The sequence below is a fragment of the Macrosteles quadrilineatus genome, unplaced genomic scaffold, assembly GCF_028750875.1.
Source record: "Macrosteles quadrilineatus isolate MER2022 unplaced genomic scaffold, UCM_ALF_1.0 Scaffold_9__3_contigs__length_116548681, whole genome shotgun sequence".
Taxonomy (NCBI): Eukaryota; Metazoa; Arthropoda; class Insecta; order Hemiptera; family Cicadellidae; genus Macrosteles; species Macrosteles quadrilineatus.
Window position 1 is genome coordinate 24,437,959 of NW_026542602.1, and position 19,954 is coordinate 24,457,912.

At 35.6% G+C, this 19,954-nt stretch overlaps 2 protein-coding genes across 2 annotated transcripts in view; both read right to left on the reverse strand.

Moving 5' to 3' along the window:
- Nucleotides 1–2,312: 2,312 nt before the first annotated feature.
- LOC129002887 (uncharacterized) lies at nt 2,313–12,313 on the reverse strand. Its single transcript, XM_054430998.1, has 2 exons — nt 11,570–12,313; nt 2,313–2,397 (listed from the first exon to the last, which is right to left on the reverse strand). The coding sequence occupies exons 1-2, from the start codon at nt 12,242–12,244 to the stop codon at nt 2,362–2,364; spliced, it is 711 nt and encodes a 236-aa protein (XP_054286973.1). The 5' UTR covers nt 12,245–12,313; the 3' UTR covers nt 2,313–2,361.
- The window catches only part of LOC129003290 (phorbol ester/diacylglycerol-binding protein unc-13-like), a 177,856-nt gene continuing 170,184 nt past the window's right edge, over nt 12,283–19,954 (reverse strand). Inside the window, exons 13-17 of the mRNA XM_054431580.1 lie at nt 17,850–17,964; nt 16,343–16,420; nt 13,963–14,152; nt 12,401–13,393; nt 12,283–12,333 (exon numbers count right to left, since the gene is read on the reverse strand). Coding sequence (XP_054287555.1) covers nt 12,283–12,333; nt 12,401–13,393; nt 13,963–14,152; nt 16,343–16,420; nt 17,850–17,964 — 1,427 coding nt within the window. The remainder of the gene's footprint in view (nt 12,334–12,400; nt 13,394–13,962; nt 14,153–16,342; nt 16,421–17,849; nt 17,965–19,954) is intronic.

The following is a 19,954-nucleotide window of genomic DNA, read 5'->3' on the forward strand; positions in this document are numbered from 1 at the left end:
TAATATGGACTGTTTATCACTAGCCAATGACAACACGCAAGGAATGGTTCTAGAAAAATATGTTATTTATATTGAAAAGGTTTCCGTATTCAAATATAACACAGAAGTTACTGAACGTGTAAGAAAGAGTTGAAAATCCAAAACGTTATTTTAATCCAATTAAATAAAGTATAGGCCTAGACATAGACTATGTTTTCTCTATGGTAGCCTATAGATTGCAGATAAAACAATCGTAAATACAACTTGCTCTGAATTTTAAATAATTCTCGGTAAAGTCTCGGTGGTTTTAGAAAGTAGAGTAGGGGCAAGTAGGGGAAAACAAATAAACAGTCAATATTGTGCTAACGATAATCATCTAAATATTTTATGTTAGAACCTTCCTTCTTTTCCCCATTCAATATGGGCCAAAATATAATAGATTAATTATTATAAAATACTCATAATTATACGTAATCCAAAAAGTTTCAACGTTAAAGGTTTGAGCTCAGCCTCACAACAAACTTTAAGCATTTTCTCCTTTAGATTTCTTTTTCGTGATGTTCCAATCCAGAGAGCTGAAACCCTACTGGACTGAGGCTGTTTTAGGACTTACTGTAGTCCTCTTCAGCCATATGTAGCTTTATCACCTATGAACCTAAGTGACTTCTAATCTGCATTATTGCTCCCTATATACCGTGCACTGCACTCGAGTCTGGTATTATTTCACTTCTAATTGAGGCCAAGTGAGCCATCACTTTTGAAACAGACTGTACTTCCCCAAACTCCCTGATGAGACTGTACATGCGGGTAGCTCTACTCCCTGGTGAACTGTTTAGCATTAATTTATCTTTATCGAGTCAGATGTTGTGGGTTTTAATTTTTTCTAACAGATAACTTATATATTTGTTAGTTGTGACCTTCACATTCCTTTTTTTAAATTTACAGAAATCTCCTTAGTAGTTGTATATTAACAACACTGCTTTAATTTTATTATGGGGAATATCACAAAACTATGCTGCGAGCAATTCACTTTTGTATCTAAAATCTGTACGTAACTATGTTTCTTTACTTGATGTTTTTAAATAACGATGTAATTTAATGCAAATACATACACGTTTTGAACCATGGAACGAGTTAAAATAATTACTGCTATGTATTTCGTTGTTGATTTATATTTAAATTTGTGAAATTTGTGCCCTGATTAACAATAATAGTGGTAGGTTTTCTAACAAAAGGTAATTCAAGTTTTCCATTAGTTTAGTTTTGCTTATTATTGTGATATATACACACTGATCTGCAGTTAAAGGTTGAACTTTGAAAAAAGCTCATTAGCTACGGTAAAATATATCAATTATATGTGAAATCAATATAAACAGTTTTTTTTTTTTTTTTTTTTCTTTACTACAGTGCTTTATGTTGTGCGATTATTTTTCCTTATTTACTTTATGTACGTTTATGAACAAAATGAATGTTTAAGAAAGCTTATCATTTGAAAATTGAATCGTATGGGTACATCATTTCCATAAATGCATCAGCGCCTCATATAATTCGTGCTATGTAGCCTTATAAGTTAGCCTAGCCTTAAAGAAAGATATTTGTCAAACTAAGAGTTTCAATTGAGTTATGTTTTGAAAACAAAGTTGAATGTGTAACTATTTTATACAACAGAAATCAAGATCAAATTCTTTCGCTTCAGTGTCCATTCCGTTGCGAAGCACGGGTACAACAGCTAGTACAAAATAAATCTATGAAAAAAAAAACACAGACAATTAAAATGCCGTCTTAACGTGAGAATTGTACATTGCATTGGTGACTTTTTTTTATTTAATAGTGATTTTATTATAATAAATTACGTTCTTTCTTACATTTCTTAGAATGTAATTCATTCTATCCTAGACAAGTAACTGATATTGTAATTCAATATCAATTCAGCATTAAAGCAGAGTAGTAAAATATACTACGAGTTTGAGTAAGATGATTGGGGTTGCATTTTTTTCATTTTTGATTCGACATAATCATTTTTGGTGTCATTTGAATTCAACATTGTTAGCAAGAGTTCTCTCTTTTTATAAGTATGAGATGCATTTTACCACAAAAACCATCCGACTAAAATGATCTGAAATCTAACACAAAGAGGTTTACTCCATGAATTGTTATAGACATTTTTTTGTCTCGATATTTTGACTAATGGCTTTTCCACAGGCCTTTAAAGTTCTGAGGTCGGGCTTTGTGGATTGTAATATATTGATTGGTCTCCATGGCAATCAAACAACATTTTTTTTAATGTGACAATAATGCTTTTTAACAACTTTTCAATATATTTATAAACCAAACTCAGCAAGAATAAATTTATATTAAAAGTAGTGTCACACTTACCACATTTCACAGAAATAAACACCAGACGTTATTAGTACTCACCTGAAAACAAAAACACAAATAACTGTATAAAAAACTCTTTTTCATAATAGTACATCACTAGGGTGTAAAGTGACTCATTTCAGAAGCCGAGGTCGGGAAGCGAGCGAGGATTGAAGATACACTTTTTGTCCGTGTGAAGAACTATATTTTTCGTCACATTGCATCATTATTCAAGCAAACTAAGTTACGAAACAGAAATAATCATTTCGCCTACCGTACCTATTACGATTGTGTTAGTATACATTATACTATCGATATGGCCAACTATTGCCAAGAACGAAAAATAAGCTACAACCGATTAAAAAACAATCCGTATATAATTTCGATACATGTAATTGATTGCTATTTAAGTTTACAACTTAGTTTACCACAGCTGATTGTGGGTCCCTGAAACCACAGAAAACATACTACTATATCTACTATGAAACTTGAGTGCGTGCCGAAAAGAGTCTACGCTCTAGTGATGAATATACTAAAACTACCTAGACTCTAAATAATTAAAATCATCTGTACCGGTTGCTCACTTCTAAAATTTGATTAGAATCAATCGCATCTATCCATCGATTGTTTTAATAGATTGTAGCTCATTGTTGCTTAGTGTCTAGCTTAGTTTGATAACAAAATTGAGCAGTATGTCTAAAAATAAAGTTCATCACACAGGCCAGATTGTGTTTCAGCTCGTGTTGAAAAGACTTTACGCCCTAGTGATTAAATATATATTATTGATTGATTATATCATTTCTAGAAATATATTTTTTTAAACATACGTATGGATAAATTACATTTTAATACAGCATAACTATTGATTACATTACAAATAAATTTGAGCTGTTCCTTCATCAATAGCACTTTAAATTTAAATTGTTAATTTATGCATAGTGTTAAAAATACACGTTGTCCGATTTAACGATGTATTAATTTGAGCTTAAAATGAAGGGTACAACAATAATTAAATGATACTCATTTCATTTCATAAAGTTCATTATATAAAGTAGTTGGAAATTCAGTCAATTTGACTTTTAAAACCCATTAGAGTTTATATTGTTTTAACCTAATTACCTTTTCACCCACACATCACGACCTTAATATTATTTTTTTCTCAAAATATTTAACTATTTCCGAACCCTGTGACTACTTGGAATGCAAATACAATATTTATAAATCTACCCAAAACAAACCAAAGACCTTTTAAAAAAATAACCCCACCGCAGCAAACCTGCAGACTAAGCGAATTTCCATTTGCCTGATTGGATTTACACTAAAATGTTTCCTTCAAAATGTCACATTAATTCCTTATTTAAATATAATTAGTTTAACGAGTACAAAGGTTTGCTGCAAAAAAAAATGTTAAAAAATGCTGTAAAATGTTAGTTTAGTAAGATACTATATTATTTGTTTTTTTTTAAGCTCTACAAAATAGTTTATAAATAAATGGTCAATAATGAGAAAAACAAATGTTTACCCCATAAACCCCTGTTCTCATAGTTCGATCATGCTGGTTCGAGAACTTGTTCAAATAAATGTAGGTTTACACGTTTATACCAAATTTCATCAAAATCGGATCATTTTTGCTCGAGTTATCGTGCTAACGGACACACATATATATATTTAAATATATACATATATGAATTTGAACGGATGGTGTTTTTGGCCTCTAGGGACCTCAAAATGGAAAAAGTAAATCGGTCCCAGGTCCAGGTCTACCATGAGTACTACGGTAATAGCTTATTCCCTATATGGGAAATTCACTAAAAGGGTAAAGAATTTGAAAGTTGTTTCCTTTCATAAAGTATAAACTTGTTTGTAAAGAATAGGGTTGAAAAGAAAATTTCATGCTTTGAAACACCATCCATTTTTACAACAAATGGCAAAGAGTTCTCTTTAAACATGAGTAATCTCAACACAGAGTAACGTTTTGCCTGAAGCTTTGTTATAAGTATTCATTTTTGGTGTTTCTTAAAATCTCGAGAAATATTTTCTGTCACTTGGCTTACAATTTTCTACCTTTTTCATATAAAACCATTCGCTTCTTCACACATACAATATTATTTTAGCTTCCTTTATCTTAGACTGAAAAACTTTGTTTATAAAACTACACAACATATTATCTGGTTCGGCTGGAGACATTTTATTTTGGCTTTAGCTTGAAATAATGTTAATGATTTTTAAAAAGATTTCAAAATTAAGGATTCATCAAATAAATAATAAAAAGCTTATATGGACTAGTGTTTGGCATACAGTAGTAAAATCCTTTAAAGTCCCTAGATATTATATTGAAGTAAATTGAGGTTGACCTACTTTTATCAAAACACTTTTTGAAAAGGTGAAATCAATAGATTTAATTACAAACATTCAATCAAATAACATTTATACTAAAATGATTAAAACAAGTCTAAGGAAACCTTACAAGTTTAACTTATAAAATTGACCTTCTGAGCTGAAATAATTCTAGTATAATAAACATATACTTCATTCCCAAAATTTAGACGGAAGTTAACCAACAATTTTTTTTATATATTGCAGCTGATTGACGTTTTTGCAAACCTTAGCTGTTGTGCTTGTTCGTTAGGGCTAAATGGAGGGGAAAGATTTCCTCCCCTAAACTCCCTACATTTTGTGAAGAAGGATAATCATTGACATTGTTTGGATTCAAACATAACAATCTATATATATTATAATTTCTAAAGTACTTTTTTTGTCCATACGCCGGGTACGCCTTAACTTCACAAAGTTAATTTTAATTAATTAATTCTTTAGAAAATTTCCCTATGGCGTTGCCCTTATTATACTGTAATTTTTCTAGTCTCTTAATTCCAAAACCATTGCATTTTATTGTTTTAAGGACTCCAGAAGACAAAAACAAAGCAGCCCACCAGTTGCTCAAGAAGTTAAGCCTTTTCAAATAAATAGGTGAATTCAAAGACCTACTTGGTGGTAAGTCGTTTTCTTCTCAGTTTCGTTGGTTGTCATGTAAAATTAAAAACAAATAAGAAAATTCCCTTGCCTGTAAAAATAGTTCCAAAAATTAATCTATCTAAACTTTCCCTTAACATACAGGTTTGCTGCAACAGGGGTATTTAAGTTTTCCAACCAATAGCTAACGAGTATTATAGTTATGGAACCATCTGCATTAAATTTAACTTGCACAGCAAATGCAACAATATAACGAGGGAAATGCAGTCCCTAATGATATCAAACTAATGACTACAGATGTTGCTGTATTTGTATGATTTTGACAAAGGTTGAAGGTTTATATTATTTTGGGATGAGTATCATTAGAGTGTAGCAAACCAGTATAATGTATAAAGATTTGAATTGTCCACTAATTTTTATGATTTTAAATTGTAATAAAAATAACAACAATACAATGTGACTTAGTATGTTTATCATCATTACCAATCATAGAACAACCAACCACAGACAAATATTTTTAAAGAATTACCATTTAAGACTCTCATTATATTTTCTGAAAACTTATGACTAATGCTTATGTAACTCAAATACCATCGCCACAGAAAACATGCGGACAACTAAAATATCTCCTTATAATTTTAAGATTTATTCCCTTTTTGTAAAATAAAAATTAGGTTTTATAGGTAATTAGGGTTGCTGCCACAGGGAATTGCCAAAATGTTACCTGCAACATAGTTAAAGTAAAAAGTGTGCACCAAAGTAAGTAAATGCAGCAATTAGTAGCTTTCCATACTATAATCAGTGCAAGGAAGCCCACTTTGTCGGGTGATTGTTAGAAAATTAATATTTCACACCTTTTTTATGGAGATACTTAAAATAGTAACCCTTATACTATATCTCTCATGTTATACTTTGTTCACAAAATTAGGCAGTTTAGGGAGAAGAAATTTATCCCCTCCACGTCTTGATCCCAGTGGCGTACAGACAGGTGGGGGGGGGGGGGTCCCAGGCCCCGCACCAACATAGGCCCCCAAATCAGGGCCGTATTCCCCTACACTGCAATTGCCCAGGGCCTCGGCCTAGGAATGGGCCTCACTCGGGAAGAATGTTTTATTATTTATAGATATATATATATATATATTTTTTTTGAGAGGTGGTTACGGCTACATAATGGATAATAGTAAAGCTATGGATAATAAGTAAACTTTTAACTGAGCATGCTTTACAGTTTTACACAATATAATTGAACTACTCATATCATATCAAAAACTTGAAATAACTTCTTCAAATTGAATAACTAAAGATGGATTTGTTCACAAATCATTAGCAATAAATACAACTACCGACAGTTACCGATATAACTAATAACAAAGGATGTCTGTAGTTGAAGCACCTAAATCTAAAACTTGGGGACACATCTCGGATTTTTCATTGGTAATTCCGGTTGGTGGAATCGGTTTCATCAAGAAGCGGGTTAGAAGCATGAATCAATCATCCTGGTCTATCAATTAACCCACTACCCCATCTTGTCATTAACAACCCACATCATTGATCTATGGCTGCCAGACACACTTTATCTTCTTGATTGCTTGTTTTTACTTCATCACTATCACAGAATTGTTAATTGTTTACTATTTTATCTATTATGCTATTTGTTTCCTCTACTAAAAACGTTTTTAAGTGCTGAATTCTGTTTTAGCTAATTAGTATTTAGTAATTAGTAGCCTAAATTGATTGATTGGTAATTTATTTTCCATGCACACAATTTTAATGAAACACATAGAGAAATGTGTACTTGAACTGATGAAGTTATAAGCCCTTCACTATTCTTGTTGCCGTTTTAAGTGTGTTTTACGCCATTGATTTTTATTTTTGGGCCAAAGCCGAGTGGCCTCCATGTCCAGAATTGACCACACTAGGTACCAAACCAGCCACCCTAAGGCCCCTATTACACGAGGTAGCCTGGCGACGTCGCCAGCGGCAGTAGCTGGCGACGCACTGGCCACCAAACCTATAACCAGTTGAGTAGCCAGTTGAGTAGCCAGAATTTTACCGCCGTGGCGCCGTTGTTGTGAGTGCTTGTCTTGCACTTGTACTTGTTATGAGCGGTGTTTACAGTGAATAATGAGTGATTATAAGTATCTTCTCCTTCTGTTACTTCTGAAGAAAATGAGGCAAAGGAAGAGAAAAATGTACGTTCATCCAATGCTTAGTGCAAGAGAATCAAAAGGGTTATATTACACCCTTTTTGATGAGCTCTGTGCGGACAATAAAAAATGTTTAAATTATTTTCGTATGTCACAATCCAGTTTCTTCGAGTCGTAAAGGATGATATAGACATTTTATCAACTGAAGTGAACAATTTACACACTCACAACACAACAGAACGCAACACAACAGTGTGCAAGTACCCCCGTGATATGAACTAACCGAGTGGCGACGTGATACTGGCGACCTAGTGTAATAAGCTCCATATGCTACAACGCAGCGTCGCCAATATGGGTAGCCAGTGGCTACCACAGTGGCGACGGGGCTCGGTAGCCAGTCGGTCGCCAAAGTGTGGCTGCGTCGCTGGCTACCCTCGTGTAATAACATCCATAAGAATCAATGCCCCATGACAAGCTGAGTAGCCAGTTTGGTCGCTGGCGACGTCGCCAGGCTACCTCGTGTAATAGGGGCCTAAGATAATCAAGCGCTTAACAGTCTGTGGTCTTTGACCACTTGGATATCAAGACAAAACATAAGAATAAAGAAATTTGCTTCCTTCGGTTTTGACAAACGAGCTATTTCTGTGATTGAATTTTCCCTCCATAACAACACCCTAAAGCTCTTCATGTACCATATTGTAAATAATCTGGTCTTAAAAACCACAAAACCAGATATGTTCCATTACCAGAAAACCTCCAAATTGCAATCAATGAAACTGATTTTGAAATTATCAAAGTACTGATTTGATGGATAATTAGTTTTTGCAATTATCCATAATAACAGATACACAGACACAGAAAGAGTAGAGTAGATACCAAAATAAACACAAAAGTTAGGCGATTGTTCATATGCTTTGCAAAACATATAGGGCTGCAAGGAGGGGAAAAATTCTCTGGCAGGTAAGGGGCACAAATTAATATCTCTCAGGACCTTAGCGTGTCACAATGAGAATCTGTGTATATACATCCAAATCAAACGAAAATAAGTTCCCATTATAAGGCGATAGCCCCCACACCCCATCTCCCTCCAACCAAAGCTTATGTTTGAGATCTGCCGTTGACTATATACTAGTCTATATATACACTTAGCCAAAATCTGGCAATTCTAGCGATTGTACTGCTCATGGTGTTTCTTTAAATTTAAATTGGACAATTTCTTTTCTTCAAAATTAAAAACAAATAAACTTTTCAAGAAATCTTTAAAAGTTGTACCGTACCCAGAAATGTTGTAGAGGTAATAAATAACTTGTTTAAATAACAAAGAAGTCTACTCAACACAGAAGATGATTATTCTATTACCGATTGTTACAACTTCATCAAGTGGACAATGTAATTATGATGGTTTTCCAGCAGTTACAACAGTACAATCACCCGAACATACAAGCTACAATGATTACAGCGTGTTTTGTCGGGGAGCAATCAGTTGCTAATCACTCCAATGCTCAGAATAATAATGTTCTCTTTGTAACTGGTTGTTCTTGGTTATTCTATTTTATTTTATGTAATCCTGGGTATAATCTAACTACATAAAAAAGCTACCGAATATCAGTTTTGATCCTTTATAAGAAAATTTATTGAAGTTGAATGAAAATACCACACAGTCTAATCTTTTCATGGTTGTGTTTTATCTCTCATACTGTGTAGCTAAATGTTCAGCAAGTACTCTAATTATTACAGTATCAATATATTTTCACCACTTCTATGTAGCCGTAACCACATCTTTTCAATAAAAAAACTCATATAAATAATAAAACATTCTTTCTAAGTGAGGCCCCTTCCTAGGCTGAGGCCCTGGGCAACCGCCGTGTACGCCATTAGGGGAAAACGGCCCTGATTTGGAGGCCTATGTTGGTGCGGGGCCTGGGGCCTACCCCCCCCTCCACCCGTTGGTTGGGATCAAGACGTGGAGGGGATAAATTTCTTCTCCTTAAACTGCATAATTTTGTGACCAGTGGCAGATATAGAAAATTTTTTGGAGGGGGCCGAGATTAATTTAAGGTTAGTTAAGTCATTTCAAGTAGACACGCTACGACTTTATCTAAGATTTGCTGCGGTAATTTGCGCTAAATGTGAAGTTTCCTTTACCAAGATCACGCTGTATCATTAAATTGGTCCATTAAATTTTAAAAATGTATCTATTCAAGCCAAATGAAGAAAATATCTCAATTACTAAATCAATAAACATTGATCAAGATTTAACAGTGTGTCGTTCCATCTGTAAACACTTATCCAAACCTATGGGAATCAAATACCTACGTGATTGTGATTATCATATTCGGAGGAGTTCTAACTACTGTATAAGTTTTTGTGCTAACTGCAAAACGTTAACATATCAGTACAACGTCGAACAGATTTAAATAGGCCTGACAAACAATAACGATGGCTACCACACTGAATTGACTGAACTATTCTAACTCCCCTCCCCTGTCGCCGGTAGATATGCTCTGGTCTCTAGCAGTCACTGCTGCAAGCGAAGATAGCCAGGCGACGGGCGGGAGCTCGAGTCGGTCTGGAAGCACAAGCGTCTACAACCTGACTGATCACTTATGGCAAACGATAAAAACAGGCCATCGCTGATAAAAAAGAACTAGCTTTTCTTGGTGACTATGCGATCTGACGTCTGTTTTGTTTAGCTCTCCTGGTCCCGTCCCAAGTCCTGCTTCGTTTCAGTTCACTTAGTTGTTTGATTAGACCTAGCTTAGCTTTCTTTACTATTTTGAACTTGGAATGTTTTTTAAAAGAGGATCCGAATTTCTTGTGGTAAATTACATTATTTGTATTTATGATGTGTCTGGTAGGAAATGAAAAAGGATCGAAAGGACTTTAGTTTCTGCTGTGAACAGTGTGGTAAACACACTGCTGTGAACAGTTACAAGCACAACTTTACTGTCTATCTCAAAAAGAAGTCAAGAATTATGACCATATGATAGTCATTTGGGTAATAATCAATGGAAAACCGATGGAAAAACTATTTTGTTGACTTTTTACTGTTATATTTTAACTTTTTATATTCTTTTGCAAATAACTTACTTATCTTGGAAGGTAGGTTTGGGCCTATCATCAATTGACTTTATAAATTAATAAACGTTTTCTGTGAATGTTCAGTTTGGTTTGATGTTCAGCCATAAATTAATAAACCCAAAAGTTAAGTTAGGCCCTCCCCCCCCCCCCCTTATATACGCCCCTGTTGTGAACGAAGTATAATGTGAGAGACAATGCATGAGGGTTACTATTTTAAGTACAGTATCTCTATAAAAAAGGTGTGAAATATTAATTTTCCTACAATCACCAGACAAAGTGGGCTTCCTTGTACTGATTATAGTACAGAAAGCTGCTAATTGCTGCATTCTTACTTACTTTGGTGCACACTTTTTACTTTATCGCACACCAGTATTCCAACCAAAAAAACACAAACAGCACACTTTCATTATGCACGTAATCCGTGTACGCTTGGAAATAGGTTGGCAACACTTAAAGATTGACTACGATCAGCTGGTGAAGCGCTTCCCATTTCCTTCAGTGTTTGGATTAAACCTAACCTAAAAACGTGTTGTACAGTGTTTGAAAGACTAATTATTTATTTGCCTTATAGTAACTCTAGGAAAAATATAACGTGTAACACAAGTGCAAACTGCCTTTACTGCACTTGAGAAATGTTTTTTTTTTATCTACATTGCAACATTTTCTAAACCTAGACTGAAGTTCCCAAGTTTGCAGTGTCTTCAAATGATTTAGATAAAATTTAGATAGGATTGATAAAGAGTAAATGGAGTCAAATTTTAAAATGTTGGGTCTAGACTCAACCTCTGTACAGTGTACTTACATCCAACAACTATAATTATTTGAGGCCTAAATGTTTTTTCCAAATCAATTTTTTTTTTTTTTTGGCCTTATGTTTTTAATGATTTAGGAATTAAAGATGCAATGAAATTTGCTTGAAATTATTACGACCTGTATTTTGGATTAATTGGCTAACAAGGTAATTTAAACCAAGTTTCTTCAGTAGTTCAGAGGCTTAAATGATTGAATGTGAAGATAAATTTTTAACTCACGTTTAGTTGGTGGATGATTTTGTTGTACGCCCAGTGCCACCGCTCCTTGGCCGTCTTCTTCCTCTTTGGCTGATCTCCAGTGACGATTTCTTGTTCTCCAAACGAAGATTTCTGCTCAATCGGTGGAGGCATTTCTTCTATCACATAATCATCTCCTGGCTGATCGAAGGATTGCTCATAAGACTGATCATAATCTTCATCTAACGTGTCTTGTCGCTTGGGTGGTGAGGGCGATGTTGGTTTGGGAGTTGTAGCACGGTAAGGCTCGATAAGTGAGTTGGTGTCTGGAGGATAGCGATCAACCACAGACACGGGAGAATCTCTAGAATACTCTTTTGTATCCTGAAGAATGTCCTCTTCGATATAACTATCTAATGATTCCGGTTGCCGTTGAAGAATTCTCTGGTTGTGGTTTTGGCTTGGAAAGTTAGAGGTAGGAGTGGCAACAGGAGATGGTTTCTGAGACAAAACTTGCTCTCTTAGCTGAAGACTATTGTTTCTGGAACTGTTCCGTTCTGGTATTGCTGGCCCGATTACACCAGGACCAGAGCCGTAAATATCAAGGTCCTCTCTATTGATATGACTGTTGCTACCATACCTATCATTCTTATCTACTAACGTACTACCGTACCTATCGTTTTTCTCCTGTATATTATTATATCTATCGTTTATCATTTCTTGAGTCAAACCATGATTTTCTTGCACCGTATCGTTCAATATATCTTTTTCTTGTATTGAATTGGAATATCTATCGTTTTCTTGCGCTAAATGATTGTATCTATCGTTTTTAATGTCCATGATAGAACTATTACTGTAACCTTTCTCATGGACCGAGACGTTATTGTACCTATCGAGTTTATCAGTCATTGTGTTGGGTTCAGGCACGGGTGTGTATTCACTATTAAAGCTCTGGTGTCCCTGAGCGCTAACGGAAGACATTGCAGTTTCAAAGGAATCCCTGAGATCGTCATCTTTAGATTCCAGTGAGTCTGTATTTTGTTGGAATATTCTTGGACTCTCCAGTCTCTGCCTACCTTGAAACTGCTTCTTCAGCGTGTCTCTCCTGCTCAGAGTCTGCTGATCTTCTTCAGGCCTTTGTACTTGGACCGTTGGAGGTTTTTCTCCATAATAGTTGTATGTAGGTTCTTGATAACCTTGCTGATTTATAGTTGGATAAGCTTGTTGATCTGTTGTTTGGTAGTTCTGTTGATTAGTGGTTTGATAGCCCTGTTGATTCTGTGTTGAGTAAGCTTGTTGGTTGGTTTGATATCCTTGTTGATTAATTGCTTGATAACTTTGCTGATTATTCCTTTCATATACTTGTTGATTGGTATCTTGATACGCATCTTGATACGCTTGTTGATTTGTTACTCTACTAGTTACCGTATCTTTGTATTGGTTTGAAGGTATGATGACCTCCGGTTGAGTAGGTATTAGATTATCTGTGCTCTGATATGCATAGTTGTAGTCTTCATTGTAGTCAATTTGTTTGTTGCGCGTATCTTGGTAATAGTTAACTTCTTCTTGAGGTTCTTGGTATTCTAAAGATCCTGTTCTTTTTGCAGGTTTGTGTTGTTGCGTTTTGACTGGAGTAGGTGGCAAAGAGGGAGAAGGTTTTATTTTCACTGGAATCTGTGGAAGCTTTTTAGGTTTATTTCTACTTCTAGGCGGAGGGAAGTCCGGATCGTAATCGTCATTGATTTGTTGACTCATCGACTGAGATCTGCTGCTGTTGAACTGTTTTCTTCGAGCTGTGCTACCACTAAAGTCATTTCTCACTTGGTAGTTTTCATCTTCATAGCTTTGTTGGGTGGAATAGTAAACCTGTGAAACACAATTGGTTATTAATATTGACTTATAAAAACTAACATCAATATATTGCTAAAAACCTCAAATTTAATGGCAAAATCCATCTTAAGGGAATAATCTCTGAGTTAACTTCCAAATAACACTTAGTGCAAGGGGGGGGGGATATGCCTTAGAAAGAATAAGAAATGCTTCCACTAAACTTCATTAATAGACAATACTGTTACTGAAATAATAAAATTTTGATGAAAAACATGAGAAAAACATCTTGAATTGTTATAATGAGTTTTCTTTACTGATCTCAGACAAGTTGTCGCACTTGCCAGCATCCACTCAATACAAAAAGGAAAAAGCTCATAACAACTAGACTGGAATTAATTATTGGTTGTTATTATTTTTGTTTACTTTTGCCGTTACACTTTTGCAGGAGGTTTAGCTGTCTCGAATTTAGAAATTTTAAATCTAGTTCAACGATTCAATTGGTCTTTCAATAGTCCGGCCTTTTTCCTAAATCTTGCAGACTGGCTAACCGTTTACGCCGGATTAACTAGGTACTATTGTGCAATACAAACTAATTAAAACCTTACATCATCATCCATAGACTCGGAGAACCCTCTGGTCAATTCTCGGTTACTGGAACTTCTTTTCGTTCGCGATCGGTTGATCTTGTTTTCATATCTATTTTGACGGTAGTAGTTGCTATAGTAATAGTCCTGCCCCTGTCCCCCACCCCCTCCCCCCGAGTCCCATTGCCGATCCTCTTCTTCTTGACCATATCTGGAAAAAAGCAACAGTTATGAAATATTAAATAGTGTATTGATTAAGTCAGCTACACACACTTGGATGAATGTTTTTAAAGCTGATGAATGTAGGATTAGATAGTGTAGGATGAAGAAAGGTGTCCAAATAGTTTGTTCACAGGCCAAAAGAAACTGATCTCAAGCCAAGATAATTTGATTAAAACCTCGGATCCATGCATAGATTATATGAGTTTTATATGGCAACACAGAGAGTGTGTATTTTAAAGGTAATGATAATCATAGAAGACACTGGAGCATCAAAAGGTCCTCTCAGAGGTACTTATGGATATTCAAGCTGCATTCAACAATAAGTTTCAACTCCATAGAGGCTGCAATTAGGGACAGGAAAATTTTCCCGGGCGTTATTTTAAAGGTTATAGCACTCCTTAATAACAGGGAAATAATGGCTGAGATTGTTGGTTACTTTGCAATAATCATGGAACATCCAGGATGTCCCCAAATGGAGAGTCCTTTTTCTCTTGTTGTGGGCCTTGGTACTTTTTAATTTTAATGTTCTCTGAGACCAAAAAAAATTTATACAATGTAAGTTATGTATATTTTACAAATATGTGTCCGTAAACGTGATACCGTAACTTGAGTAATTTTGGTACGATTTTATTTAAATTTGGCTTCATTTGAGAGGGATAAAATTGAATGAGTTCGCAAACCGGCAAGATCGGGCCATAGGAATGAGGTATTATGGGAGTTTTAAAACTTCAAAAATTGGGTTGATAAAATGTGTTCCCTAAACATGGAAATTTCCATTCTTATAACACCCATTGTGTAGAGCTTAAAAACTAAAAATTTTGTATATTGAAGTGTTTATCTACAATTAAAGGTACCGGTAACGTAGACAATAAAAAAAAAAATATTTTTTTATTATTTATTCTTATGGAGAATACTGTTGTAGTTTATTTTTTTATGGATATACATGTTGATGGAATTTGGCAAATTTATTTATTTCATCCTACACCATTAACGTTTGGTAAAAAAAAAATACTTTTTACCCTCCCCGTAGCAACAAACCTAACCTGAAATATAACGTAATTTACATGGGGGATAAATATGTCTAGCTTATAGAAATATATACCCTAGCATAAATCCAATCAGACAAATTGTAATTCGCTTAGCCTGCAGGTTTTCTGCAGCAGGTGTATTTACCTAATAGAACATAAAGGTTGAGTTGATAAGTTTCAAGATTGATTATTTCCTGTGCTTCCTGACTGGTCACGTGGCCCTGGCTGGGTGAAGGGCGGTAGGTAACCGTCGAGACGCTTAAGTTAAAGTATCACGCATAAACTTAGAGAGTGTTTTGTGATCATGTCAAAACATTGTGAGAGTCTAAATTCAGCGTGTGAAGAAACAGCGGTTTTCTATAAAATTCTATGACAAGAACGGTGTGGAAACGCTTTAGATGCTTCAGCAGGCCCACAAGGAAGACGTAATATTAACGTGCCATAGTTTTCATGTAGCACAAGCGGCTTAAAGATGGCCTCAAAGACTTTGTTCATACTGGAAGGCCTGCAACGACTCAAAACCATGAAAATCTGGCCAAATTTTGTAAGTGTTGAACAGTGACGCAAGCTTGAGCATTAGGCTCATTACGGAAAGAATAACATTGAGCTACAATGTTTCATTTGGTTTCTGAGGATTTTATGATGAGGCTCATGCAGCGTCTAGTAGCAGTTCAGATTTTGGCCCGAAACAACTTGGCAACACTTCCACGGCCATCCTAGAACCTGGACCTCACCCCAGTGACTTCTTTTCATTCTCCCATTGAATATGGACTTGAAAGGGAAGCGGTTTGGCACTGTCGCAACAGTTCAAAGGGCTTCGACAAAGATTCTGAACATCATTCCAATAGATAAACTCCATGAAGCCTTCCTGTTAGTGGATACTCGCTGGCAGCATTGTATCGAATCATAAGGAAAACATTGGAAAATATAAGATTTTTTAACCACTTAAACCGCTTCTATACATTTGTTTTCCTAAGACCAGCCAGTCCAGAAATATAATTAACACACTCATAGTTGCATGTATGCCAAAAAATAGCAATCGCAAATAATGGTAACTAGAACATTACCGTATGTAAGATGATGATATATATAGCATCATGATGTTTCTAACGCCTCGGTAGTAAGAAAGTAAGTAAGATCTACAGACAAACCTGCTATCATCCTGGTAGCCGTAGTTTGTAGAATTGTAGTAGTCTTGGTTGTAATTTTGCCCCTGGTTGTAACTTGTGCTGAAAGAAATCAAATACATTAACTCCATTGACAATAATCACTGTTTTGGCACACTTTAAATAGAATAGGCCTATAAGCTTAAAAAACTCAATACAGGGTGTCCCGTGAGTAGACAGTAAACTCCACCCGATCTTCATGAAACCAATAATAACCAAGACTCGAAATTGAAGTTTGGCGGTTCCTCTGATATGTTAGACACAAGTTCCTATAGGAAAAGGTTCTGGTTGTAACCAAAATGAAGTGGAACCTTACTAGCTTAAGCCCCGTGTACACGAGGCTAGTATTAGCGTTAATTAGTGGTAATAAATTTGCTCCGTGTAAACGGTCTATTAGCGTAAAAAATTACTAGCGCGCTAGCATTTTACTCGCTGCTAGTCGTTTTGAACATGTTTGATATTACTAGCGCTAATAAGTGGAGGGGGTGGTCACGTGACCACTAGCGCTAGCAAATTAGCGAGGTACTAGCGGGGTATTTGCACTTCTGCTAGTGCTAATCACCACTCGCCATACGCCAGTGATAGTGCATCAGTTGTTGTTTGTCTGACAAGTAGAAGTGTTTGTTACCTAAAGTACTTAGTACTTAAAGTACTTAAACTTAAAGTACTCTGTAGGGTCTTCCAATGCCAGATCTCTTAAAAGAGTATTGGACGCACCAAAAAGTTCTCGCCTCATAATTCACTTTCAAACCCACACAGATCGTCTCTTTTGATTAAGTTCATGTTCACACAACTCTTGTACACCAATTCTTAAAATTTGTCTCAAAACATTTCGATTTAAGGGAACAGAAGACATTTTGTGCTAAAATGTAATCGCTATTGCGACCAATGAACACTTCACTTCTACATGACTAGCGCCAATAACTAGCCACGTGTAGATGGGAATTTTCGCGCTAGTGTGCCCAGCTAGTGCTAGTAGCGAATATTAGCTGCTAGTAAACTAGCTACGTGTACACGGGGCTTTAGCCTTATTCTACCTCATTTTACAACTAAAAGTGTCATTTTACAGCATTTCAGCAATTTTTTATTTGATTTGTTTTAACTTGGTGTCATTTGATAGGAGATTTAAAATGCCAATTAAAAGCGTTTTTATCCTTTTTTATTTAAATAGTTTTTTTCCCAATTGAAATGTTGAAAATTAAAACGGCCATCATTTAAAGCTTTTAAATTAGTCAAAATTAATAGTTTTTTTTTATATGGATCTCTTCAATTTAACATACATAGGCCTACCAAGTTTCATCAAGATCGGTTGGAACAATTCAAAGCTAAAATATGTTTATGAAAAATACAAAATTGTGAATCTGGTTTATGAATATGATGAAATTTTGGAAAAGTTTCATTCTTTATGTTCTCTTTTTTTGACATAGAACCGTTTCCTCATATTTAATTCTGAACTAGTCCTCGCAGTATGTTGTTAAACTATCTAAAATACCTGTCAGTCTGAGGATATGCATCTGCATCGTAGTACTTTTCCTCGTATGAATTGTAAGGATCATCATACAGAGTTGTCTGGCGTTCCAGGCTGGGTCTTCTGTTTGTGTTGGGACCTGGAATATGTCAAACATAAGATTTGGTACAAATCAAAACCCTATAACCATATTAAAATAGGTGTATACAATTAGATTAGGAATTGTAGTGCAGACGTTATTAATGAAGGCTTGAGAAATATCAATAAGTTTGCTGAGTATCCTTACCCATCCTCCTACCCTATCCTCCTGATGATCACCTCAGCTTTTATGAGTTTGTTTAATCGTATCTACTAAGTTCAACTTTTTTTTGCGTCCATGAAGTTCCAAGCAACAAATCTTCTGTAGGTAGAATGAGTGGACGCTACTATCAACCTCAATTGCAGTAACCTCTTTTGCCTTTACAATCAAGGGTGCTCACAGGAAATTTTCTCAGGTTAGGCCAACCGGTATCTTTTTTTCAGAGATCGGGGAAAACCCTCCCCCCTCTTTTTTGTGTGTGTATTTTATTACATATACTTTTTTTGTTCATATATAAACTACATAGATGATCTTTTTTTCAGAAAAGAAAAGAATTTCATTCATTGGACATCTTTTAAGGACCCCGGAAAATAGAAGCAAGAAAATAATTGACAAGTTGTGGAATAGCAAGAGTGACTTTAGGTGGATTACAGAGATTAACACGTTCGCTACTGAGCGTCGCATATAAGCAGAACTGCCGCTATTGGGCAGCTAACAATCCTCGAGAAATGCATCAGAAACAACTGCATAGTCCCAAAGTTACAGTGTGGTGTGGGGTCTCAAAAGTTGGTATCGTAGGACCTTACTTTTTTGAAGAGGATGGTGCAACTGTTACAGATAATTCTCAACGTTATTTTGAAATGCTATGCACATTTTTGCAGCCACAACTTGAAGCTTTGGGGATCGATATGGCAGACATATGGTTTCAACAGGATGGAGCCACAGCCCACACGAGCAATACATCCATGGAAGTCGTAAGAGAAATGTTTCCTAATCAAGTGATTTCACGTTTTGGTGATCTCAATTGGCCTGCACGCTCGCCAGACCTATCACCATGCGACTTCTTCTTATGGGGTCATCTGAAATTCAAAGTGTACTGTTGTAAACCACAGTCTATTGAGGAGTTAAAGGCTGCAATATGTGAAGAAATTGTTGCAGTATCACTGGACACTCTGACAAAAGTTATGGAGAATTTTGAAGAGAGACTTTTGATGTGCATGAATGCAGAAGGACGCCACCTCTCCGATGTTATTTTCAAAACCTAAAAAGGTACTTTGGATTTCACAATGACCAATTCTTAAATTGGATTTATTGCTGGTTGTAAGTTATTGGTATTATAAGAAGTATTGTGTGTTTATAATAAACAAACTTATAGCATTTCAAAATCCATGCGTTCTTTTTGCGCCACCCAGTATTTACCATATGGCAATGGCTTGAACTACGTCCTAGTCTAATATTAATTGTATTTTAAAAATAGGGATAGGCCAATAACAGAATTTCTCGATTCGATACCAGTTCTGAAATGAAATATTACTCACAACTTTCGATACCGTTTCCTAAAAAAACTTATATTTTTAAGGAGCAATGGTCAATGTTTTGTTGTTCGTTTACATTCTGAGTCAGACAACTGGCGTAGTTTATGCCGGCCCAAAATTATCATGCGCTCTCTGTTATTTATTGTAACCAAGTCTGATAAGTAATGGAATCAGCGAACCGTTCTTGCTTTTTACAAAACGAAATAGTCGTAGACTGAAAAAATCCAAATGGAGGTAGCACAGGCACGGCAACTCTGCTAGAAAATCGAGCCGCTGTAAAATGTTGTTATGTTGGTACCACTAGAAGAATCAACCAGCTCATTGGCTGTTGGCTTAGTTGTAATCCCACACAATCCCCTAGTTTCATTGTAATATTCCCCTAGTACATATGGTGGCCAACATATCTCAATTCCCGCATTCAGTATTCCGTGCTACCTTCGGTTGTAGGTTGTAGCTCTAGTTCAGTGCGAGCATTCGAGCAACTATTGCTACCAATGCCGGTATCATCGACTTAA